Here is a 26,108-nt window from a genome sequence, read left to right as displayed (position 1 = left end):
CCATGGCAGGGGGGTTGGAACTAGGTGATCTTTAAGGTCCCTTCCAACCCAAACCATTCTATGATTCTATGAAATCACATTGGACCTTGCCTAGTGTGCTGTGGGGGACAGGCTGTAACAGCACTCAGATCAAAACCCAGTGAAGTGCAGCCCATCTGCTACCAAGGGTGACCTTATTTCAGCAAGGTGGAGGACAGCTCCCCCTCCAAGAAGTCCTTTTGAGACTTCCCATTACAGAGTCCAGCACTACTGTCAAACCAAGCTCCCATCTTGAGGGATGAAGAGTTTTGCCATCATATACATTACATAGTCTGAATCTCGTATCACTCTTTCCAAGTTAGATGCCACTGTAAGGAACTAGAGCTGAGAAGGAATGGTGGCCCTTGTCAGTTTGTACAGAACCCAGGCAGCAGTAATGAGATACCATTAGAAAAATACTTAAACAAAATAACTTTTTAAGAGTAAACATTTATTAAATCTGTAGATAAATATCTAGCAATTTGGAGCGTGAATGTCACGGTCATCAAGAAGAAGACAACCTTTTTGCCACTCTCAATATATGCCCCTGAACACTTTCCACTGCAACACAGCCTTAGCGTGCTGTGCTAAGGAAACTTCCAATCCACACTATAGTCCACTGATCAAGAAATTAGCTGCTATTCCTATTTTTCTACAAAAAGAAAGTAATTATTTCTTAAAAACCTGGTACTACCTAAATAGGACCTGAACTCAAGTAGATTTGCATTGCAAAGTACTTACCGCCCTTCGAATCTATGTTTTAAAAAATCAAATAATGCTTTTTGCATCATATCTGTTACCTAGAAGGAAACAAACAACAAATTCATAATCATATAGGAAATTCATAATACTTGATGCTAATAATAATATGTAATAAAGTTGGCAGTACATCTTATACCTGAACAATAGGACTGGAATGTAATTTATTCTTAATCTGAATTCTGATATGAAATGAAACACAAATAAACAGCTATCTAGTAGAAGTAAAAACTGTCTAGACTTTTGTCTATGATATAAATTATGTTATTCAGCTTAATTACCTTTGAACATTCAACTACAAATGAAGCACAATATTTTTGGCAAAATAAACCATTCACAACAATCACTTACCTCATATCCCTTCAGAGAAGGCCCCACTAAAACTACTGGTCGCATAGAAGGCACTACATCATAGGGAGGGATGTGCTCTGTCTGCAAAACAGAAAAAGCTTTCAGCATCACAACACCTAGAGAAAGTGTTACACATTACTTACAATATTAGGAACTCTGAATTTCCAGTGATGTCACCAACACAGGAATCATGGATTCATTAACTTTTCCTGAAAACAGGTATTAGAGGATAGGGACATAAAAGGTTCAGGAATTTCTTTTGAAAAAGCTTTTCTTTGACTTTTGTTTTTCCTACTGTTTTCATATTTGTTCTGGATAGCTATAAAACTGTTATTCTGGAGACATTCACATGTCCCAGTTCGTAATTCCTAATTGGTAAATTGAAAAGGTTATTTCCAACAGTTAACGATTTGAAATGATTGACTCCAGAGCTGTGACATCTGTTTCCCACCAAAATTTTATGTAGGCAAATTATGAAAGAGAAAAATAAAACAAAAAGGGACGGGAAAAGCATAACACATCTCTTTTTATGTTCAGATCTGCCCACCGCTTGACAAAACATTGTGACACCACTGCAAATTCCCATGGGAGTACTCATAGTCTGACTTCCACATTTGCATCCGCAATTCACTTGCAAATGAAAACAAAATAATGACTGATCAAGTTAGTATTTCTAGAACATTTTCATAAACAGAGCTTGGGATAGCAATCCTTCCACTTTGGGAAGTTCCTGTCACTGCCCAAGAATGGATTCTGTTAGTATGATATTCACCAAACTACTTACTGATGTATCATGCACAATTTATAAAAAGCATTTTAAAATACAAAGATAAAAAGATTGCCTGCTTCCAAAGATTGCAAATGTTTTTATATTGTTATCAAAATAAAATATAAACAAATTAAACTGGGGTTTTTTCCTTTAATAAATGGCTACTCAATATATATCACTGAGAATGAGTCTTATCAGAAAGAGTTTTTTGTTTGTAAGGGAAGGTTTGGTTTATCTTTGTCTTGGGGGAAAAAATGATTGAAATCCAAACCCAGGAATGTGTGGGTGATATGGAAAAAAGGTATGCCAGATCTATTTTTCAAATGCCTACATAGTACAAATACATCAGTCGAGATCACAGAATACAGTCATTGTTCATTGTTTCAGTACTCAATGTATCCCAAGGTGTTTCACAATAACATTAAAATAAGTATATACATTCCAAAACACAAAAACACAAAGACAGACATTAATACAGTGACAGCACACAATGCTACACAAGCAGCAGTCTAAAGCAGTCTAAAACATGGAAAACATTTTTGTGAATGTTTTTCAACATAATTTATCTTATTTTTTGTTACCTGTAGCTTCACCAGATAATTAGTAACATAAGAATGAATACCAGTGCCCAAGGCATCATAAGCATGTGAAATTAATTTATTTTACACAGTGCAGAATCTGACTCAACATATTTCAAAGTAAACCCCTGCAATTATGCTGTGGCAGTATCAAAATGCAGCCCTCCACTGTTCTTGCTAATATCACTAATAATCTGATAAGCGTATTAGAGACAGATCCTAAGAAAAATTCATTACAGATGTGTAAGTGCTTATAGCATGAGTGTCCTGATGCAACAGATCTTTGTCTTAATGTGGCTGACTGAACCAAAGGTATTCATGCTAGAAGTTAAGGAGCTGTTTGAAAATCAGGGAAAGCACAGAAATTACCTTATTTGATGGAATATGGGGTATTTTTAAAATCTGTTGTGTCGAAAAAAGCCTTTTTTTTTTTTCTCTAAACTTTACAGCTTGAAGTAATGAAGCTGTCAGCAGAAAATTGAGTGAAAGTTATCTAATGGAAGCATTAAAGTTCTTTAATTTAGCATTAGAGAATCTAGTATTTTCTAAGAGACTGGCACTGAGTTATACAGCTTTCACTTGCAGATTCAAGTTCAAATATGAACTCAGAATAAAAACTAGCATAGTTTTGACCATACAGCTTTTGCTCAGTGGTTTGACTATGTAGATTAGTTTGGGATGCCCATCTAGTATTCACTGAAAATGTCAGTATTACAAAACCCACTATAACTAGTAATGATTCTGATATGGAAGAAAAGAGGCACCAGAGAATGAAGACTAAGATGGGACTAGCCACCATCCAGGTCCAAGGTGGTTCATCTAAGAGCTGCATCTTCAAGAGATGCTTATGCAGGTAGCATCCAATACATGTCAACATGTATTATTCTTCCTTAGCATTTATATTTGGTTATAAATATGATTAAGTAAGGAATTACTCAGAAGCAAGTAACTGCTGTGGATTTCCATAGTGGGCTGTGAATGACACAGTACTTAACAGACCCTACTGAAGCAAATACTGGTGACTTTGGAAATGAGAAGGATCCAATATTATTTAAAAGAGTTCAAGAACAAAAGAGAGAGAAAAAAAAAGGTTTATTTACTAAACATGAAAGCATCCACAGGACAGGCAACAGTGTCACTTGGCACTGTTTATAAGCACTATAACAGTCTGTTGTTACCTGTAGATTTAAGTGAGTGGTTAAAAAAAAATGAATAAGAGCTATGAAGACTAAAGATTTAAAAGCAAAGTAGAAATGTGGTATTTCACTGCATAGTTTGGCTGCTACCTAATGTCTTATTAACTTACTCCAGCAAAGATCCTAGAAACATATTGCAGTTTGCTGTAACAGGATGCCGATTGCATAATTCTGTAGTTATCTGGGTTATCTATGGAGAGACATTGGCTCTCCTGGGAACCACCAGTACCATTTCCAATAGCTGAGACATTAAAAAAGTCAGACTGATGGATGGCAAGAACATTTGGCTGATAATTTATACATGATAACAGGAAAAACTCAAAGTAAACTGTCAAAACAAGTCTGCGGTTTTCCACTAGTCTTGTTCACCTGCAGATTTTGCACCTAGTAAATTAGAAGTTTAAATACTGACTAAATTAAAAAGACAATGTTTTTGACTATTTGTTTTCTAAGTACAATTTGAGTATCTGATTAGATTCCAATAATGATTTCAATAGACTGAGTTATAAGGAAAAAAAACCAACTTGAGAAAGATAGAATAAGCATGCACTGGAGAGGTGCATTACATGGATTTGTTAGAAATAAATTTCTCAAACTTTTAGAAGGCCTTCTAAGTGTGTCCTATTATTCCATCAAAAAGGATAAGTACTGTAGCAGAGCTTCACAGATGCGCTGAACTTGGGACTGTTTGTTTTCTTGTACTGAATCCACTAACAGCTTGATACATTTCTTCCTTAATCCTAGAATAGCTGCATTGTTAATAATGCTAATGATGCCAGTGGCAGGATGAACACAGGTACTGTTGATATAAACTTACCGATTTCTGCTTCTGCTTAGCTACAGCAGCATGGAAAAGAAACAAAGAACAACAAAGCATGCATGTTATTGGCTTGTCAAAGGACGCAGACAGTTAACAGGACTAGAAATGTGACGCAGTGCAGGTGAGCAGGTGGACAGATGGGAGCTTGGAAGTCGGTGTTACCTTCTTAAAGAAGGGCATTCTTTTCTCTTTGGAGTGGGGTGATGTTACACTGTTTGCACTGGGTTTGGGGGAGCGATGATTTGCTGGAATATCATTTTCTTCTGCATCTAAGCCAGTGGCATCTATGTCTATAGCTATATACAGACAAACAATTCAGAATTATCAGATGACAGGGAAAGTAAAGATAGGTTAAAAAGGAAATAACAGGCAAAGAGAAATAAAACTGTCCAGAGTAATAAATAAATAAATAAATGAAAATTTAAAAAAATCATCCATGAGTACAAAACACAATAAAACAAAGGGAAAAATTTAAAGGTGCAGTACAGTAGGATTAGAACACAGAAGGCAATCTGTAACAGCTACTATAACGTTTTCCTCTGATCCCCTTTTACACAGCTACATCAGACATACACAGAATTACTCTTACAAAACAGAGCAATGGCCAAGTTCATTCTTGTTACACCAGTGTAAGTCCAAACTGGTTCACTGGAATAGATAAGACTTTCACCAATGTAAACAACAGAACTTGGCCAACAACATTTGAATTATTTTATAGCAATGAACACTAATTCAAAATGGGTATCATCAACTGAAATCTGAAATGTCACTAGCTTGTCTATAGGAAATTAAGAAACAGAAGAAAAATCACTTTTGAAGACAAAATCAGCTTGATACTGGTACAATAACATCTACATTTATCTCAGAGTGGACTACAATTGGCATTTTCAACCATTTTAACTAAAAATGCAGAGTAGTTATAAGATACATTTATTAGAAATAATAGAAACAGACCCACTAATAGTGAAAACTAAAAAGAATGGGTAGCAGAAGAGAAGAAATTGATCCCAGCTTGTCTCAGAGACCTGGATCCTGTTGTAAAGAGTGAGGATGCAGGCAGGGCAAAATGGTAGTGAATACAATAAACCACTGCTGTTCAACCCCTATGCCAAAAGAATATACAGCACACAACACTTATATCATAAATATAAAATATTTACCCTCTTTAGCAAGTAAGTAACAACTGTTTAAGCAAAAATCATCATGGACTCAGAAATAAATACATTTTCAAAATGCAAAGCCATGTTATCCTGAATGCCGAGTCCAACAGATACCTGCTAACTACATCCGAAACAAACCAAACCAAAACCAAACACACAAAAAAAAGCTTTCTTGTTTACAATGCTCAATCCTGATCTGAAGCAATGTATTAAATTTGTCTTCAGAAAGCAAGTACATACACAAAATTGATCCACACAAATGCTGTACAACATCACCTTTGTGTGTAAAGATCTTACTCACCTCTTGACACACTCTGGTAACACATGCTTATCTTGCCGTGCCATTATGTCGAACTGAATCTAACTCTAAATAGATCTGTAAGCAGTATCGTTTACATTGACTTTATCCAAACCCATAATTAATCATTGCAAACTATTATGCAACCACCTTAGTGACCTGCTTTCAGCTGCTTGATGAGTGGGACATCAACTAATACAGTGGCATGTGCTATTAAATTATGCAACAAAAATATTTCTGTCAAGCTTATGTGCAGCTACTGATTTAAGAGACACTTGGGACAGTGATCTCTTCTGTTTGAATAAAGTATATTTTCCCATCTGAATTATCCACAGATCAAATGCCATGATGCCTGACAATCCTTGAATTACAGAACTGTGCCTTTGAGCCTGCCCTTGCCAGGAAAGCCTGTAAGTAGATCCGCACCCTGTTTCTATACTCCTGCTCCTAAAAACAGCCACAGAAATCATGTAACATTTTCTTCCAGCAACACTGTTCCTTCATCCTCTTCATAAGTATAAAAAGAACATTATCTTTTCTTGAATACAGGCCAGCACAGATTCTATAAATCACTCATAATAAGGCATATTAAAACTCCTTCAGTTCTATGTTCAACTAAAATCACCAGTGAAGAAAAACCAGGGTTGTTAAGTTTTTCCTGAAAAAAAGAAATGCATCATTTGATCAGCTAGATATCAATATCTCCTTTTTTCATTCTCAGTCTTCACACTATGCCACATCTTCCGTGATAGTTCTTTTACTGTTAATTATCTTTAGTTCATTGGGATTTTTTCAAAGTAATTTTCACCATTATCCTCATCCTGTTTGGTGGTCTGTGAGGACACTGTATGGATTGATTACTATATCAATATAATATTGATTATTTAAATGGCAATGAGCCTCCTCTTCATTTGTTTTTCACCGATTCTTCATCTTGTTTGGTTTTTTTTTGTTTTGTGGCACTAGTTTATATTGAAAAAAAAAAATATCCCTGACTCAAAGTCAAAAAAAGATCTCTTCAACTCACTAAATAATTTATGTATTTGTCATTTATTATACTTTCAAAAAGAGGAGGCCTGGGAATAATAATTGAACTGTACTTCAAAGTCACTTGAGTTCTTGTGTTAGTCACAAACTATGCCTCTTCCCCCCTTCTTGGGATGTCTTAAGATAAGCAAAAAAAACCCCTGCAGCCCCAAAATCTTAAGATCACAGAATAAGCTAATGTGCACTATTCATAAATATTCTCCAAATCTTCAATGTAACTGAATAAACTTTACCAGATTTCCTTCTTTCTCCAGAAAACCATGTTTCTGAAAACTACTGTCTGAAGAAATGATTCAATGCAATGAAAATTACAGGATGGCTAGCAATCAGTCAGTTGGTAACCTAAGCATGCGACCTGTTCCCTTACCTCTAAATTCTGTGCAACATTCTGGAAATTTCCTATGTACTGATCTCCAATTGTTTTTAGGATACAAAAGAATATTATAGCATTTCAGATGCTCTAACTATAAAATTACAACATAGATCCATGGACACTTCTACTGCAAAAATGTAGTTGTTGAAAAAGTGGGCCTTACCAGTAAATATGACAGTTTAAAGCCATCATGAAATAAAAGATTAAGGTGTGTTCTACAGACTTGTGATGGACACGTATTAGTAACCTAAAAATATGCTTCCCCCAAAAGAAAAGAGAGGTAGGGAACTTAAGCGAAATTTTGATAAACAAACTGCAATTGTAATAAAGTTGGTTGTTACAAACAAATTCATGGTTTCACAAGAAAGATATATTTTTCAATTAATTTAATCAAATGAAGCTACTACCATAACTTGATTGAATTCCTCTGTCTCTCTTAATGTCCATGTAAATACTTTAAAATCTTTAGGATCATTTTAAGATGACTGCTCTGTAGACCAGGCTCCATATAAACTAATATGATTGGAAACTACATGTCTTTGCCTCCATAGACAAGTCACTAGCAACATTCATTAATGTTTTCTGAATTCGGGTATTCAAAATGTACATTTTCTCTCTCAGGAGAAGATAAAACATCCAGCAATGCAGCAGCTGAACTTAGTAGAATTCTTTTTCTTTTTTTTTTTTTTTTGTTAATCTTCTGCTATGCTTTTTTCAAGGAGCTAATGCCAGTTTCCTCCACCAACTCACCATGTATTTGCTTCATACCTCTTGAATCCAACCTAACTAAAGTTAAATCTGTCTGTTGATGCTCTAAATACAGAACAATATTTGTGAAAAATTTGTCACAAAAGGCAAAAAATATCCAATATGCTAGAATTATGTGAAGCACATCCTTATCAGAATTGTGAAACTAAAAGTTCCTGTTATTAGAAAATAATGCTGGTTTTGATGCTACTGCAGAAACCTCTTGGGAGTTTTTGTTCTTATTGCTGCTTTTTCTCCTGTACCAGAAGGTATCTGTTGTTCAGCAGGAGTGCTTGCACCAGACCAAACCTCTAACTATCCTACTGCAACGCAGTCTCATAATTTTATTATGTCTTTGCTATAAGACACCATGGTAAAAGCAAAGAGGGAATTTTGTGCATTGTTAAGAGCCCTATCATTTCCTGAACTTGATGGCATTGACTCCATTACTTCAAACCTACCCAAAGCAGCCTTATAGGGCAACACAACCACCCAGCCTTATACCTGTGAAGTACAGGGAATAAGAAAAATAGGACTAACTGTACATAAATTTTAACAGATAGGTGCATGAGTCTGTAAACCGAAGGGTTCTTGAACTACTCACCAGATGATGGAGGCGTCGATTTTCTGGAACTAGGAACGATGTCACCCAAACTGGATGAAGAGTTTCCTCCTGATTTACTGGAGTAAAGCAACACATTAGTTTGAAGTTTCATAGCTTTCTCAGTATTTGTTCTAGTTTATTTATTACCTGCCTTCTAAATGAGCTGCTAGCCGAGAGACAAACGGTATTTCTGGCAGAAGTATAAAATATACATCTTACACAGAATGTGTGTACATTTTGAGGACTGAGGAACTGCAAACATCAATCATGCTCCTTGTTCTGCTGTGCAACTTCATTCTGCTGCATATGCTCTCACCACCTCATGATATTAATGTGATCCAATTATTAATATGGCTACTGATACATATTTATTAATATTACTAGTTATTACTAAGACTAATTCTTAAGCCAGTGAGCATATCTGTTTCCTTTAACAGAAGAGTTATTAAGAGCTCCCTAATGAAAATGATAGAGTGTTTGCCTAACATCTTTTCAATTTAATTAAAGTACAAATTCTTTTGCTGTCTCAATACCAAATAGCACCTAGGAAGAAAAAAAAGTCTCTCAAATGAAGATAAAGCAGTCTAGGGATTTGTCAAGTTCTGCTTTGTGAAAACCTATCCAAGTTGTGAAAATGAAACAATATTTTTAGTCATTTTATTTCAGTTACCGTAACGAGAAAAGCACTGAAAAGAATGTAAGAAAGGCTATCTCACTCTTCAAATAATTCATGTGATAGTACTAGTTTCCACTTTCTCCTTCTTAAAATATTAATAAGCACTAAGTAAATGCATTTGTGGCATAGGACAGTGTTACCTCCAGTGAGAAGTTCTGGAGAATGGAAGCCTTTACAGTTTGGAAAGGGATCGAATCACTGGGTCAGATTTGGCTATATCAGAAGCGTCACAAGAGGAATAAGGAACCTGACATCCTCCTGCTGAGGACAGCACGCTCATAGGGAAGGCACTTCACAGCTGGCGAATGCATGTGAGCACTTCAGCACCCTGGTCTCCTCCTGTGCAGACATACTCTTCAAACACTGCTGCCCTTCCTATCAAAGTAGGAGAGCCTTTCTGCCTTCCCAAACGTTTCCCAGCTGTCTTCTCAATGCCAGGTCCATCCCACTCAGACATACTGGAAATATTTGTTTCCAATACACCCAAAGGGAAGCAAGCAGCATTTGCTTCCACATGCGTTAATGTTTACTGGAAAACTACTTTATTAAGAATTCTACAGTAAAGATGACCTTATTACCATCTTGGAGTACTGTTCAATACATTTAGATACTGAATCTTTATTTTTATGTACTGATGGCTGCAGTCAGAGACAAAAAATGACTTGACATGAAACTTCCATCACACAATGTAATATTCTTAAAAACTGTATTTGTAGGCAATGAATTTGACAAGACGAAAACACTTTTTTTCCCTAAGAGCTAACTAACAGGCACTGGCTTCAGCTTACAAATAAAATCACCTTGACATTTTCTGTAATTTCTAAAATCAGCTTTAAAAGTGTTTAGAAATTGCAAGATCATGAAAACAAGTAACACATGCTAAAGAATTTAGGGAGAACGATTTTTAAGTAAAAAATTGTGCTTGCACATAGTAAATGTACTAACTGCAACACATATTTGCAAATATTTTATGAAAATAAAATGGAATAATAGCCATTGTAGGCCACCACAGACCACCAACCTAAATATCTACTTTCTCTCTCAAATGGCAATGACATTAACTATATAAATAAATATTAATTCGTTCATTGATTCAAAATGTTTGTAGCTGCCAATTACAATAATTAAACAGAACTATAGGATAAACAGCATTAACTTCCAAGTTGTGTCACTGTCAATGCTACTATTTTTAATGATTTGTTGTTATTACCTGGAGTAGAATTTTCCTTGTTTTGCCTTTTGTTCATGCTGCAGCCTCATGTTTTCTAGTTTGACTGGGCTTGGTATGAATCCTATTTCACAGCCTTCTTTTACCAACCGTCCTATCCACCAGTCATTATTAAATTTCTACAGATTAAAAAAAAAAAAAAAAAAGAAGTCATGTACTAAGAAATTACTGTATTTGGGACCATTTTGTTATTATTTTTAATTTGCAGCTAAGCGATTTTATGTAATTCTTCTTAATCACTGTGCTATGTTATTATAGCAATGAAGAATTGTGTTAATATTCAGAAATACATTAAAATAATTATACCTTGCAAATTATTAAAATGTACAGTACTTAGGCAGAAACCTTCCTCCATAGACTCCATGATTCTCCCTGGCTGCTATTTCCACCTATCTCCCCATCTTTATCTTTTTTCTGCTTTACAGTCTTTTCCCCTCATACATGATAACTGCTTTTGTTCTCCCTTGATGTTTCTCCTTGGTGGACACCAGACATTTCTTCTGATCTGCTCCTACACACTGCAACAATTTTTACAGCTCTGTAATAATCTATTTTTCTTATTCCATTATATTCAGTTCTCTATTTAAAATAAAAATACTACTCAAACTCCCCCACTTCTCTGAACCCACTAAAATCTTCTGAAATATGACTACATTCCACTGCTTATATATGCTCTACTGCATACAGCTCATGTGATCCGCATCTTAAACATACTGTGATAGATCCACAAGGAATGTATATCTTTGGATAACTAAAAAACCTTAAAATTATACAAATGCACAAGATATAGTCCAATTAACTGAATTTCAGCTATATGAGATGACTACTCTAATTTAATAATATTGATTCATACACACACAGGGGGTTTTGTTTGTTTTGCAGAGGTCTGTAGAGCAGAACTATTTGCTTTTTCCTGTATTATTTATTCACCATTTTTGCATGAGAATAGGTCACTGTTATGTATGGCCCCACATGCAATACTCTAGGAGTTCCATAGGAATAACTACCGTCAAATATGAATTTTGGATAATGTGGATTATTTATGAAACTGTAAGAGAACATCTGAATGGGAAGAGAAGTTGCCTTCTTGAATCTGAAGCTATGAATGTATATCTTATAGTGCATTTTTAATTATTTAATAAGTAATTTTAATAAGTGTACAGTTAGGAGTAAAACATGTAAAATGTGTGGGCTCCCATAAAAAGGAATTAATTTCACCGAGAATACAACATTGGTGGCTCAATGTTACACAACCTAAATTGCAATATTATCTTTCATTTTGGCTACTACAGAAATGTTGTGATGCTTGAAACCAACTTTAAGATATTTAGCTAACAAAAAATAAAGATTAAAATGAATGCACTTTTAAGCTCATAAAACATAAGGGGATCTATAACATTCATCCAGTGGGATGCCTTTATGAGTAAGAATACCAACATTTAAAAGGGAGCTAAGCTGGAATAGCACTTTCTCAAAGCTGTATTAAACTGAAACATATTATTAAAATCAGAACCTTTCATTGCAAAATGCTAACTAAAGATATGTATGTGCATTATGTATTAGGATAATATAGGTAGAGGAAGACTATAGCAATTGAGCCAGTGGAGGTTGCCATTATATGGATCTGCTCTACAGTATACATGATGTCTGCAGAAGTAGTATCATTAACTTGGTAAACGGAAGAGATAGATAATTAAAAACCACCATTAACTTAAAATCTGAATAGCCACTACTTTTTTATGCTGTCCTACAGTGGAACAGACTACTATGCAACATTAATTTTTTTATAATTGATAGAAATGCTAAATCCATAGGAATTTTTTCTTCATACAAAAATAAAAGCATGTGGAATTCACTCCTGCAAAGTCTCAAAGATGACTGCTGTGTCAGTATATGAAAAGGAGGATACAATACTTTTATAAGTAAATAATACCACATATAATACTTTCTAATTTTAAAAAGCTGTAGTGGAAATCTTGGTAGCAAGGTGTCCAGCTCTCAAGGTGCTGGCTGGGGTGAGTGATTCTCTGTAATTCACCTGTGCTTGGAGCGCCAAGGGAAACACAAATATGAATTAAATGCTAAGCAGAATTATGGCCATGCATTAAAGCCTCAAAAGATTCACGAGTGACTATGATGCAGTGCATGTTTCTTCACGCAGGAAGGAATCCTTCATCTTTATATGTACTCAGTTTTACTGAATGTAACCTAATGAACATAAATTTCCCTCATAATCATTGCAGTACTTTTCACCATTGCCCATGTACATTTTGAACTGAGGTTTTTCTTGTTTGAGCCCTCTCAGCAGCACAAATTGGAGAACACTCCTCGCAGACAAGAAGAGCACAGTATTGATGGAATATGGCATTACTATGCAGGCAAAAGTTATCGGAGATTAACTTAGATTTCTTTATTTCTAGCAACCAGTTAGCTAAAAAATATGAAAGCAACACTGCATTTTATAGCCAAGCATGTTTTTTTTTACTTTTTATCCACATAAATAATTAAAGTTTGGACATCTCAGTTCTCCCAGCATTAACTATAGGGAGCAGCAAAACTACTGATGGAGCAGTATCTGGTGGGATACAGAGCCCTGGAGAGCGAGCAGGGCACGGCCATGGAGGAAGGACGGGGAGGACGCACCTGCGCAGGGCAGGGCACTGCTCGGGGCACCATCCTGAAGAGGTTCGACCTGCCCGGACCCAAGAGCTGCTGCTAAACTCATGAGAGCCCAGGTCTGACGCCTCACGGGTCCTGTCCCACCGCTCCCTCCCAGCAGTGCACCTGGCCCAGGTGCAGGGTCCCTTCCACAAACCAGCTCTGGCCTAGCACCGCTAGACAGTCAACTTCCCTTAACTGCTTTGAGAGAAGACCAGGTATTTTTTAAAGGCAATTAGCGCAGAGTGCCCGTTCTATTACATCCAAAGCTGCAAGAACATTTTAACGTATTTTTCCATTCCTCAGTGCTACATGTAGCCACAGACAATACAACAACTCAGCTGAGCTAAGCTTCCTTCCAAGGCATTTCTGGAGATCCAGAAGAGTTCAGGAAACTTTTTCTTCCTCATTCTCTCCCATGCATATTTACATTTCAGTCTAAGTTGTGCCGTGAGGAAAAAAGCATAAATTATAACAGAAAATCTGCTAACACTGTGTTTCTGGCTCATATGGAAACAGGGGAAAGACCTGATGTGAAATCTGAGATTACCAGCTGGTTCGAAATGCAGATGGAACAGATGACTACACAAAATCATTTAATCTAACCAAATTGAGCCATATATTCCAGACTCACCAGAGAATGCTGATGGTTTTCTTTTGCCAAGGCTCTGTGCCTGCTCATCTCTACTTTCGTCACAAGACAGAACAGAGCAATTCTTTTGCACTATCATCAGAAAGAAGACATATTTTCTTCCCTATATACAGTTTGAATCCAAATTATCCCTTTTTTGTGTTTTTAATATATATGGAAAATGATGATCACTAGTCATCAGTATGGAGGCACTAGAAGCCCATTTTTTGTTTCCTTAGTCTCTGTTCACCTGTATTTCTACCTGTGTATTAGGAATGTTCCTTACTTCCACAAAGCACCTGCAGTAGCAGAATCTTTGTGCATCATCAATCATAACTACTGAGGGATTTTTTGATAATCTAAAATGGGGCAAAGACATAATTTCACATGCATGGCTGAGTTGCTCTCATCCTTAAGCTAACTTTCTAGTTCTTCTGCTATAAACCTCTATTTCCAGATGGACCATTTTGTGACAAAACACAATGGAGTATGACCAGAAGCTGGGAAATCTCATAAAGTGAGGGAATCATTCAGAAGGGCACAGCGGGCTGCTAAGGAGATCCTGTATGGGAAAGTTACCAACTTATTTGCTTTGGATTGTCTTGCAAGGAGCAGAGAAAGAAAATGACTTTAGGTGTTTGAAACTGTAAAAATTGAAAAATTTCAAAGTTAAACTACAGGAAAAGAAAACCAATGCAGCAAATGCAAGGCGCCTTTTCTGACAGTTGCTATGTCCATCCTGAAACATCACATCAGTTTTTCAGTATGTAATTGTTAACAAAATACTGTCTGTGCCAGGGAAGTAACTTCAGTGAAAAAAAGGAGACCTGAGGATTTGGGGGTTAACTGCGATCCAGTCACACAAATAGAAGAGAATCAACCCTTGGCTGCTGAATCACAATGACCCCTCAGAGTACTAGAATGGTAAACCCCACAAATATTGTATCATTGAATATGCAGATGTAGATTTTTAAAGCTCTAAATAAGTGATTTTTACTAGAGAAGAAAAGACTTGCTTTCCAAACTTCATTAATTTGATTGTAAGGCATTTGTGCCATTGCTTTTATAAGAACAGTATTTCAAGGAACATTCAGTTCCTTATACACAGTTACCTTATTTATATAACATTTGTGTAGTGCTTTGAGAATATGAAGTTTTTTCTTAACATTAAGGAACAGTAGCACTATTACTCAAATAGAGCCTTAAAGAGAGATTCACTTACTTCTCTAGTTTGACTTACTTCTTTAACATGAAGAAAATCTTTAGCCTCAAATGAGATGGCCATGCCTGGGACTGGAACATCATCATCGTGAGCTGCACTGTACCCAACATTTGTCCGAACTGCAAATGCAACAGGTTTTGTCTGCAAAACAAAAGACAAACAGCATGAAGATTTCCCTTGCAAACACATACATATGTACGAACATATACACAGAGGAAGTTTTCTGTAAGTTGTCTTTTTAAAATCATAAAAATTACAGAGAACTCACGAAGTGTCCATGTAAAACATCATGAAGCATCACGTTTACTTACCTCAGTTATTTAATATCAACACATTCGATAGAATACAAGTTTTTTTCTAGCTGGTAGTGCTCCAAATTAATTTGGAACAAGTCAAATCAATAATTAGATGTCATAAACCATTTGGCAATCCATATACAGTGCTCCGCTTGCAGTTCTGCTGCTGTGCTTACCCAGAGCTACGGAGGAGCACGTGACAGCCCCCAAGTAGTCTTCAGGGAAATCACAAATTAGGAGGAGCGGTGTCAGCAGCTGCAGGTGATTCCTAAGCAAGACATCTCACTGCAGAGCCACTCTGAGAATGCAGTAATGTGCCCTCAGATCATCAGGTCGTTACCACATACCAGCCACAGAGAGATTTGCTCGTTCTCATAATTCATACTACAACCTATACCGGCAGTTGATATCAGTGAGTTACAGGATCTTCACAAGTTTTGTTTTCAAGAAGCAGTTGCAGGAAGAGTCAGTGGCCCCCCTGGCCCCACAGCTGCCCTCCAGCATCCCGCACAGCTTCTCCTTCCAAGCCCCACCGGTGCTGAACAGCTTTCTGCACAGGTATGGTCAAGCAGGTAGTAACAGCTGCCATCGAGCTCAGCTCAGCCTATAGCTATAGAGGTACAACTCTTCTCAGAGGTGCAACCAGAATACAGGAGAACCACCTTTATTCTGGTTTATTCTACACCAAAAAACACCTTGAGCTTGCTCTCCTGATAGAGGATATCACACAGTGTCCCTGGGACCCACCATTGTCCTATCCCAGGCTAAACTTTTAGCCCACTCCAATATCCTCCACAGTGCTCTTATGATCTAGTTTGAAGTCCCTGTACATTATGGCTAGTAAAATATTTTTAAAGATGTGAACTGAGTCTCTGAGGTGCTCACGAGTGATGGAGGAAAGCATGACGTAAGTTTTCGTCTGAAAATATACTAAAGCTTCTACCAGACAACAATTTTAGCTTTATTAGTTGGTATCCATCATCACTTTGGCTTGGTTAAAAATATGGTCTTTCACTGAGATGACAAGCAAAAAAGTATCTCATTTCCTCCATAAGGAATTGCTTCCATTTATTCTCAAAAAATAGGATATGAAAATGCATCCCCTACTTCATGACAGCAAACCCAATTATCTGAACCCAAAAATCATGCTATATTTTTCTGATTAACAAAAGTCCCTGCCTGCTCCTTCCAGGATTAATCTGACAACTTGCATAGTGCTAGAGGACAGAAATCTGCCACATGAAAATACCTGATAAAATAATGAGGGAGGTATATAAATAATTCTAAAGACAGTATCATGCCACCTGGCCTGGAAAGGACAGTTGGAAATAAAGGAAGAGAAGGTTTCCTGTTGCTTAATTTAGGTCTAATGTGCTGTAAAAGCCACAGGATTCCAATAAAGCCTATTTCAGAACTCCTTAAATAGCCCCATGTTTGAATGAACTACCACAGTCAAACAATTTACATCTAAATGCACATTCTAGGAAGGCTTTTTAATTTAGAAGGAGAAACAATAAGCTCTTTCATAATAGTGGGGTCAAGAGAGTCTCTGTGTCCAGAATTGAAATAGGCAGTTTCAATGGAAATAAATTTTGGAAGGGGACTGCAGAATGGGCTTCATGTTTATGTGGTACTCTGGATCGAAATATGTATTTGTACAAAGAGATGATCAGGAAATTATTGGAAAAGGACTTTATCCCATCTGTTCTTTCTTCTAGAAATTAGTGGAAAAATCTTAAGAATCTTAAAAAAGGTTTGGTAGAAGGGCTTTAAAGACTGAAACTGGTATCATTTAAACAGGCACTTATTTAAACTGGAAAGCCTATGGCAGACTAAAAAATTAAATACAGCTGAATATATTTATGGGTTGAAATAACACATCCCAAGAGTTCAATGTCTTTCTTGGTGTTTAGCCACGATTAAAATATTGCAAATAGTCAATTGCTTTTCTTTCCAGGTCACCTGTTCTAGAAAAAAAAAAAATATTAACAAATTAGAGTATGTAAATGCTATGTCCCTTAATAAGCCCTTAGTAAGTTCACCTTGTCATTACACAGATGAACTGTTAGAAGAGCATCAAGATATGATTATGCATTCATGATTACATTTCTGAAAATGGGCATTTATGAGAATGATCATCCAAAAAATAAAGTTTGGTGATTCCGTCACATCAATTTAAAAACCTTGCAGTGTTGATGCAACACGGGTATGTCCACTTCCTAGCAACTCAAATTTGTATCTCATTCAACTTCTCTACAATTCTCTCAGTTGTTGCTAGCACTTAGTTACCCTACATAAAAGATAGCTAACTACTACAGAACTAGGCATACCACAAAGAAAAAAAGTAGTCACACCGGCACTGAACTCAGTGATATCATGTGTCTTCCTTAAAATAAAAGATAACATAAATTACTGGATTTTAATATTCATACAAACCCCCACAACTTTCCTGAATTTAAAAATTACAGACTAACAGAGTTGATGCTTTCTATGCTATTACTCATTTCAATACTGAAAATACAGATATGAAAAAGCATTAAATTGTCAAATCTCCCAAACAATACTTCATCATTGAATAGTACAGCATGGAAAAACTCATCCATTGTTATTAAGAACGATCTTTTTTGTGAACTATAGTAAGCTGTCATTGTAGAAATGTGTCTCAGAACAAGAATAGAAATATTAAGGAACAATCTTTACCAAACACTAATGGGGGGATAATATGCTTGCTTATCCATTCTCACATTTGCTGTATCTTCTAGTGAATATAAAAAATGCTCAGTAGAGTATTGTGACTTACTCCTAATAGTATCAGTGGATGAAAGATTTTAGGCTAAAGACTTTAAAATCTCTGCTGCATTGCAACAAACAGACATCTTCAGCAAGTTAATGTCCTTGACATACTTCTCAGAAGTGATCTAAAATTTCCTAATAGAGGGCAACACCTGACTACCCAAGAAAAAGAGAAAAATGGTAACTACTCCAGAACTATCTTAACATGAAAGATAAGTAGCAGGTAAAAAATCCTGTCGTTTTCTGTCATCAAAAAATTAATGTAAAACTCTGAGTAGAAAAACAAAGTAGAATATTGAGCTACAGATATTTACAGAAACGCTGTGTCCCATTTTAGATACTTGTCATACTAGTAGAAAGGGACACTGAATTACTATGGGATTAGACTACAATAATTCATCTAATTGAATATTTAAAAGTAATTAATTTATAAAAGTTAAATGCTAGCCTTTTTACATAAATAAAGAATTCTGAAAGTTTCAGAGAATTGTCAAATTAACTACTTGTTTTCTTGAACTACATTGTCTTGAACTAAAAAAAAAAATCCAGCTGTTATGTAATTAGGGCCTTATGTAAAAAAAAACCCTTTTTTTTGACATATGCATATGTATATTTTAAAATATATCTAGCATTTGGTTATATATTCTACAGTTCTAAAATTAGACTGGGTCAAATAGTTAAGCACTTTCTGTTCATTCTCTAAATCTCCATGAAAATGTGATGGCAGTTTAGCACTCAGTTAATCCACAGGCTGGACTACAAGGACAGATGCTCCCAGACGTTAAACAGTTTAACATTTCATCTCTCTCAAGAGAACAATGTAGCCTGAAAAAGTTCACTTATCTTCAGAATGAACATTTCCACCCTGTTTTCCTTTTTTCCCCTGTAAAAATACAACATTCCACTGACCAAATAACCCCACAAGGAGAACAATAACCAGACCATGAACATTACCATCATCTGTACCACTAGGGCAGCAGGGAACATGCTCTGGCATGGGGGTTCTTCATGAACCAATTTCAGCTTCTGATTTAAACTCAGAATATAAATCAACAAAACCTTATTCACCAACTGTTAAACCAGCTTTGGCTTTGGCTGTACACTTCTGGTAACAGTCATAAATTAAAGTGGGACTAAGGAGACCTTACTTCATTTTCTCTTCTTCCATCTGGATCTCACTTCTTCCTTTTGGTTCACAAATTATATTCACTTTATACATCTTCATGCCAACCCTCATTACTAAGTCAATACTATTTACAGTATTATTATACTCTACTACTTATATTCCCTCACTCTTTTTTATGACTAACTTGTACTGAATGCATACACAAGCATTTGCACATTGTATCTGTCTCAGTCAATTTGTCAGTTTAAACGAGTTTGCACCTGCTTTGTTGAATTTGTATTTGAGAAATATTTACCCAATAACAGAGCAAAATAACACAGTCTGTTTTCTAGTAATGTACTTAAAACATGACAGGACCCTTTTTTTCCTATAACTCATTTCAGATTTTTTATGCTGTGCCATAAACCCAGTGGATGCAGCCCCTGCGGATCCCAGCCAAGGAGGCAAATTTTCTGACACAGAATTTGCTCACAGAACAGGTCATCTCCCTCATGGCCACTACTTTTGGGAATGTTGCTTGATAATCGAGGTACCTCTATTCCCCATCCACTACCAGAATGTAGAAAAACAGAATAGAGCATTCTCCAAACCGTTTTCTTTTACAGCTGAGGTTGTCCTATGTGAAGCAATGACTCTTGGGGCTACAGAAATACAAGCAAGGCTTAAGGCTGCCTTTACTTTCTTCAGCAGTAGGTGATGAGTGTCCAGGGTCCCTGATCCATCTCATTTCTCACTCTATTACATCATTCCCACAGTAGAGGTACACTGCATTTACACCAGTTTAAATTAAACCAGAATGCTAATCAGAATGCATCTTTTATGAAGGCAATGCGAGCTAAGCCAAGGACTGACTCAGAAAATGACTTCAGTTATCATTTTGACAAAGTGCTTGTCGACGTTGGCATCTGTGTTAAAGTTCGGAAAATTTGTCTCAAAGCAAGTCTCCTCCCTCACTATTTCTACATAATGCTACGCATCCTTCATCATATCCACTTTTCACAGACACCTGTAACCTTATGCTGAAAGCAAGGAATTATTTTTCTCTTGGGTAATGAATATAATGGGTCTCTCTCGAAACACTGCCAGGTTTGCATTCATGAAAATTTAAAACACCACACAATTTTTCTCAGCTGAGGAAAGATGATACTACTACTGAACTTTTCATTAGTAGTCTTAGTAGGGAGTAAATATGTCAGATGATGACCTATGTTTGGCACTATTTTCACAGTGTAGCCCTGTACATAGTGTTTGGGCCATAAGCAATGTTAATACCTGACATAGGACAAAGATCAATAGCAATGTGATGGCCTGATAACTGCTGTCTTAAAATATGTCACTTTATTTTGCCCTGCTGTTGACTGAGAGTGAAATATATAAAGCAAAAGCACTTAAAAACCTAGATGTTTTACAGAATTACATGATTTTCATTATTATTTTAAAGAAGTTTACAATGCTAGGAAATATATACTGTCACAAAAGCAGCTCAAGAATGCAAAAATAAACAAAAATAATAAAAGAACTTTCTTGTTTTAAATTTTTTATTTTGTACACTAATTTATACATGTTACACAAGAAACAAAAATCAAACCCATCTGAGTACACAAACAATTCACAAGAAATTTACGTCCTAAATGCTGGTTATTGCTGGATCCTCATTACAGATAAGTAATTGGACAATCTCTAACAATAGCATCTGCTCAGCAATCTCATTGCTAAGGAAGCAATGACAATTCATGGATGTCCCAACAGCAAATTGGAGTATACCTGCTGTCACTAAAAGTAGTGATCAATAATATCACTTCCCAGAAAAGATTAGGCCTTCTTTTACTGGTGTTGGTGTACGTATCAAACAAGTCTGGTAGCAAGACAGAACCACAGAATAATTGATGTTGGAAGGGGCCTCTGGTGTCACCTAGGCCAAACCCTGACCAAAGCAGGTCTGGTAAGATCAGGCTGCTCAGGGTTGTGTCCAGGTGAGTCTTGAGCACTTCCAAGGACAGATACCACAACCTCTCCATGCATCCTGCTCCAGTATTTGCCCACCCTCATGGTACAAAACCATACAGGAACTATGGTTCACTCATATATCTATGAGTGAGGGACATAAAAATCTGTAATGGACAACAACTACTGGATGTTATACTCCAGTACAAGGCAAATGAAGTGTTATCACAAGTGGAAATCACCAATTTCTAGTTTTAAATGGGAGTGGTCTAAAAGAGGGTGGGTTTTTTTAACCACTAGGTTAGAGGGTTTGTATGTGTGTGTGATATACTATTATTTCAGGTTAAGACAGCCATTGTATTACTTTCCTACAGCAGACAGCACTGCCCTCATAACCATCTAATGCCTGAGGCTCAAGTTTTGAATTAGTGCCTCCCTGTGCAAGCTGCTGTACTCAGCACTTCCAACAAAGTGAAGGAGCTGAAAAACAAAAGTACAGTGGGAGAACAAAACACAGTAAAATTGTAGTTAATAAGTAGCAGCCTGAGCATAACAGTAGTATAATGAGATTCAAAGTCTTCTAAATTAAGGTTTTTGATAGCATGGATCTCTCTCCTGAGGGGTTTGGGAGAGAAGTGGCCAGCCAGAACATGTAGTTCTGGAGCCAAACTTCATTACGGACTCAGACACTGAGAAATTACTTGATCCAAGTACGTCTTACCATCTATTTGCAAGACTAAAGCAACATGAATTATGCCCAGCCATTACCAGTGCTTGCAGTGCTACCTTACAAAGGGTTGGCTCACCAAGTTCTTGCCTAGGAAACACCACAACCGCTGCTCTCCAGCACCTGACAGTAACATGCACCTTCCTGCAAGAGCGGCCAGCAAGGAGACGTGCCCATTACACAAGCCACTGCCGTGATCACACAAGCCACTGTGCCACTGCTGTGATCAGCCTTCCTCTTGGACTCTCTAAGCAGGCCATAAGTGACGCTGCATGGAAACTCAGCTATTAAAGCTTAAGCGTGATTTTCCTTAGGATTGAGGCCACTAGTGGAATTTGCTGAGGAAACTTCTGAATCCTTCCAGTTCCTTGGTATCCCTGCTACAGCAATGCCTGCTCTCAATGTTAAAGAAGAGAAATAAAATTTAACACCTCCAGCTGGTACAAAAGAAAGTCTGGCCAGATCCATTTTTTCTTACCAATAGGTAGGCTTCAGAGATTTTTTTTTTTTTGTCCTCTCGTACTCTCTAGAGATGCTTTTGTTACTATTTTAGCTCATCTTCACACAGAGCTTGAAAGTCATGCTTCCTACTTCCTTTTACGAAATCATATTTGGACAGAGTCACCAATGTCGGTTTACATTCAGCTCAGGAGGCAGCAAAGACTGAAATAGCTTTAGTGACGCACACGGAGCTTTCTCATATGAGTGGGGTCTTTTTTTTATTAGAACATAATGCCAAAACTCATCGGTGGATGTGTGTGTCTGTGTGCAAGTATGCCAGAAAGGTGGCTCTTTAGTACCACCCACTTGGGGAGTTAATGGGAACAACTGGAAACAGGCATAGCTGAAGAAGTCTGTTTGTGCTTACTGAAAACATGCTTATTCTGGCAGCAAAAGCCAGCAGATGAAAACTGTCGTTTGCAATAAAAATACTGTGCTGGGATTTCAAGTTCTTTTTTTCAATGTCACAAATGAGGACATTTTATGCTTATGAGACATTTTAAGCTTATGAGACAGCATTTTAGTAGATCTTAGCTTTTTGGCTAAATTGAAGTTCACATAGAGAAAAGATCTGCAGTAACAAACAAAAATTCTCCAGGAAAAGCATAAATCTGTGACACAGCAAGCTAAAGTAAACACTAAATAAATAAAAAATGCAATGGTTGGTTAAAAATGTAGATAATGTTATCAAAAGCTCCTGAAAAAAAAGCTGTCTCATTGAAAATGTTTCTTAATTCAGTATTACACATGCAAGTTTTATTGCTAGTTCCAATATTTAAATAATTTTGCACTTCTTTTTTTCAATTGGGTCAGAAAGTCTCTATGACTGCTAGAGCTAAAGGTCAATGTTGTTAAAATGTTTGACTTTTACAGAATACGTTAACCACGTGTTCTTTAAGAAACTATGCTGAAAAATTCTTCCTTTATTAGAAACATACATTTTGTAGCTAGACTGCTCTATTTCCAGGAGTTATATGAATATGTGTCCCAAGGATGATATTTTAGAGTTTGAAAAGTCAAATGTTATATTAGCTCTTAATTAATATGCCGAACAAAAACTGAGAAGTTATGTCAACACATGGTAAACACTACAGCTGACTCAACGCTCCTGCCCCTTTCACATGATTACATTTTATGCCATAGGTTATGTTATCCTACTCTTCAGCTGAGCACTTATTGTTTCTGTGCATCTTACACTGAGATACTTCTCATATATAAATTCAAATGGAACCTCTACTGCAAATCTCCCTGACAGCCTAGATACAGATTACAGAAATTATAACACATAGCACATACATTTAAAGCTGTGCTAAAAGAACATTTATTAAAGTTGAAAGTTAAACATCCCAGACTTAGGAAAAGTGAAAATGGAGGTACCTTTAACTTAGGGGAACGGTGGTGGTATCTTCAACTTAGCCGTCACTATGTACAGTATTACAGTACAACCATTAACTTCAGAATCGTATATTCTCCCCCGTCTCAGTACTGCACCTTACTTGCATGCAGGAAGGATCTCCCCTTGCGACAGATCAAGAATGTATGGAACACAAGGAGCTCTCTATAGTATCCTATAGCTCTCTGATGGATTAATCTTTGCCATCAGAGTGAGGCTCACCCAGTTCAACAGAGAAAGGCAAGCAGTCTTTAAGGGATGATTTATCTCTTTTTAAATGGCATGAATCACCTTTTGCCTCTCCCTATCCCCCCAGCAGGGAACTAAAGCACCAGTCCCCAGTTATCCAGGCATACCAAATCCTACTCACTACTCAGTGTTATGGATGGAAGGTTTCTTAAATTTGTCACTTAACGTTAATGGAAACTTTTGATCTCAATCTGTGACTTAGCAGCTCAGCTGCAACACTATAAAAGAACAAATCAATGCTTGCACAGCATTCAGATAGCTTCTCCACAAGGCCCCACAAACTCAAGAAATCATCAGAGAAGTGAATACTTCTCGCTTCTTAATATAAAATAAATACAACACTGGGCCACTACAAGAAAGAGAACAAGGAGAAACAAATTAATCAACAACTGCTTGTTAAAAGTAATCAGATTATACAGTGAAGACTATAGCCTTATGTATCTGCCGAGGAAAGTTAAGCTAGCACAAACCACTTTACATCATTCATTTTCTAGCTTTGGAGCACCTGATATTGTATACTTAGTTTCGGGGTTTTTAACTGAATTTTGTGTGTGTATGTGCAACTTTCTATGTTTAAATAAAACAAACAAAAAGATCCCGTTAAGTAGTACATTTCTAGTGTCACACTGACGTTTTCATACACCATCAGTAGGAATGAAATCTTTATATCCTCTGCCAAAAACTCCTTGCAATTTCAATCGCAGAATTAACAGACTGCAAATGGCTTAATATTCTGTAAGAGGAATAGCATTAGAGTTGAGGTGCACTTTGGCTGTGCTCTTCTCAAATATTTGCTGAGAGCAGAACAACTGTGAGACTTGGGAACTAGAGCTATTTAAAGCAAAGCTAATCAGAAACGTAGTTTTAGCTGAAATTTTTCTTTTTTTTTTTAAATAAAGTTTACCTGAAGCTGATATGAAGCATATAAAATATTAGGCCAAATACCTTAATTTTGGCAGAATGACAAACAAAAGAAGAATAAATTCTACATCACTAACTTCAGCTATGATAACTCTCCTGTATCTATTGTAATCCTCCTTTTGTCCTTTGGGCAAAAATGCACATCTTGAGTCCTCAGCCTGGCCATCACTGCAGCCATGAACATCTGGGAGACCAGTGAGCACTTACCCCTTCCCCTTCTCTTTGCATAGAATTGTTCCTGGGAGGTTTAGCACCAGCAGAGCTGCTGTTGCACTGCAGTTCTCCTGCCCCATTATAGTAAGAGTCATGCCCTTGCCCATGTGTTCTGGAGATCCCGTTTTGCCAGAAAAAAATCCTCCAAAGTTTTCAGATTAAGTTAGAGCAGCAATAGGGCTTCTCTGATATAAGCCAGGAACCAGGCAGAATCATGCAGGGGAGAAAGCAACATAAGACTGGCTAAAAGCTAGGCTTTGGGTCGTTCTTCATCTGAGCTGTGCCAAGAGCAGCCCATAACCAGGGCCTAAAGATTTATGAGAGTTCTCATCCCATTCCTGTCCAAAAACACTCTCTCACAGTAACGCACTAGAAATGGAATTACTTCTTTTTAATATTTCCTAATATTCTTATTTACTTTTCCTTAAGACATCTCATTTGGTTCCTTGCTCGGAGCACAAGATAAAACAGGTTTCTGGGTGGGTGTATGACATGCGAGAGTGAAGTGCTGTGACGATGATATCCTTACAGAATATATTATACAGCTGGTGCACAGCTAGTCATCTAGCCAGCAGATGAAACACTAGCTGGCAATAAACCTTACTCTTATTATAGCCGTGGAACTGCTAAGGTTTAATTCCAGGTTGGATGCAGCAAGAGTTATTACAAAAGCATGAAATAAAATGACACAGAATTGTAACAATTTTCTCTTTGTAAGAAAATGAGACACGGCACACAAAAACCCCAAAGTGGTGGTAAGAATTCTAATTTGGGTTTCAAGACATTTTTAATTTACTCTACTTTCTTCAG

The 26,108-nt window shown here is 36.7% G+C and overlaps 1 protein-coding gene across 5 annotated transcripts in view; it reads right to left on the bottom strand.

Moving 5' to 3' along the window:
• CACNB2 (calcium channel, voltage-dependent, beta 2 subunit) overlaps positions 1–26,108 on the bottom strand; it is a 263,326-nt gene that overhangs the window by 27,287 nt on the left and 209,931 nt on the right. For 3 of the 5 annotated variants that reach the window (XM_010578589.1, XM_010578836.1, XM_010578754.1), the window contains 6 exons: positions 15,154–15,276; positions 10,607–10,743; positions 8,721–8,797; positions 4,489–4,508; positions 1,129–1,209; positions 760–818 (listed from right to left, as the gene is read on the bottom strand). In XM_010578589.1, coding sequence (XP_010576891.1) covers positions 760–818; positions 1,129–1,209; positions 4,489–4,508; positions 8,721–8,797; positions 10,607–10,743; positions 15,154–15,276 — 497 coding nt within the window. Of the gene's footprint in view, positions 1–759; positions 819–1,128; positions 1,210–4,488; positions 4,509–4,653; positions 4,788–8,720; positions 8,798–10,606; positions 10,744–15,153; positions 15,277–26,108 lie in introns of all 5 variants that reach the window. The other 2 variants (XM_010578512.1, XM_010578675.1) reach the window with 1 other exon arrangement.

This window comes from Haliaeetus leucocephalus, unplaced genomic scaffold, assembly GCF_000737465.1.
Source record: "Haliaeetus leucocephalus isolate CR32 unplaced genomic scaffold, Haliaeetus_leucocephalus-4.0 Scaffold0, whole genome shotgun sequence".
In the NCBI taxonomy this organism is placed as follows: Eukaryota; Metazoa; Chordata; class Aves; order Accipitriformes; family Accipitridae; genus Haliaeetus; species Haliaeetus leucocephalus.
Note: the sequence above shows the minus strand (reverse complement) of the source record. Positions and strands in the feature narration are given on the sequence as shown.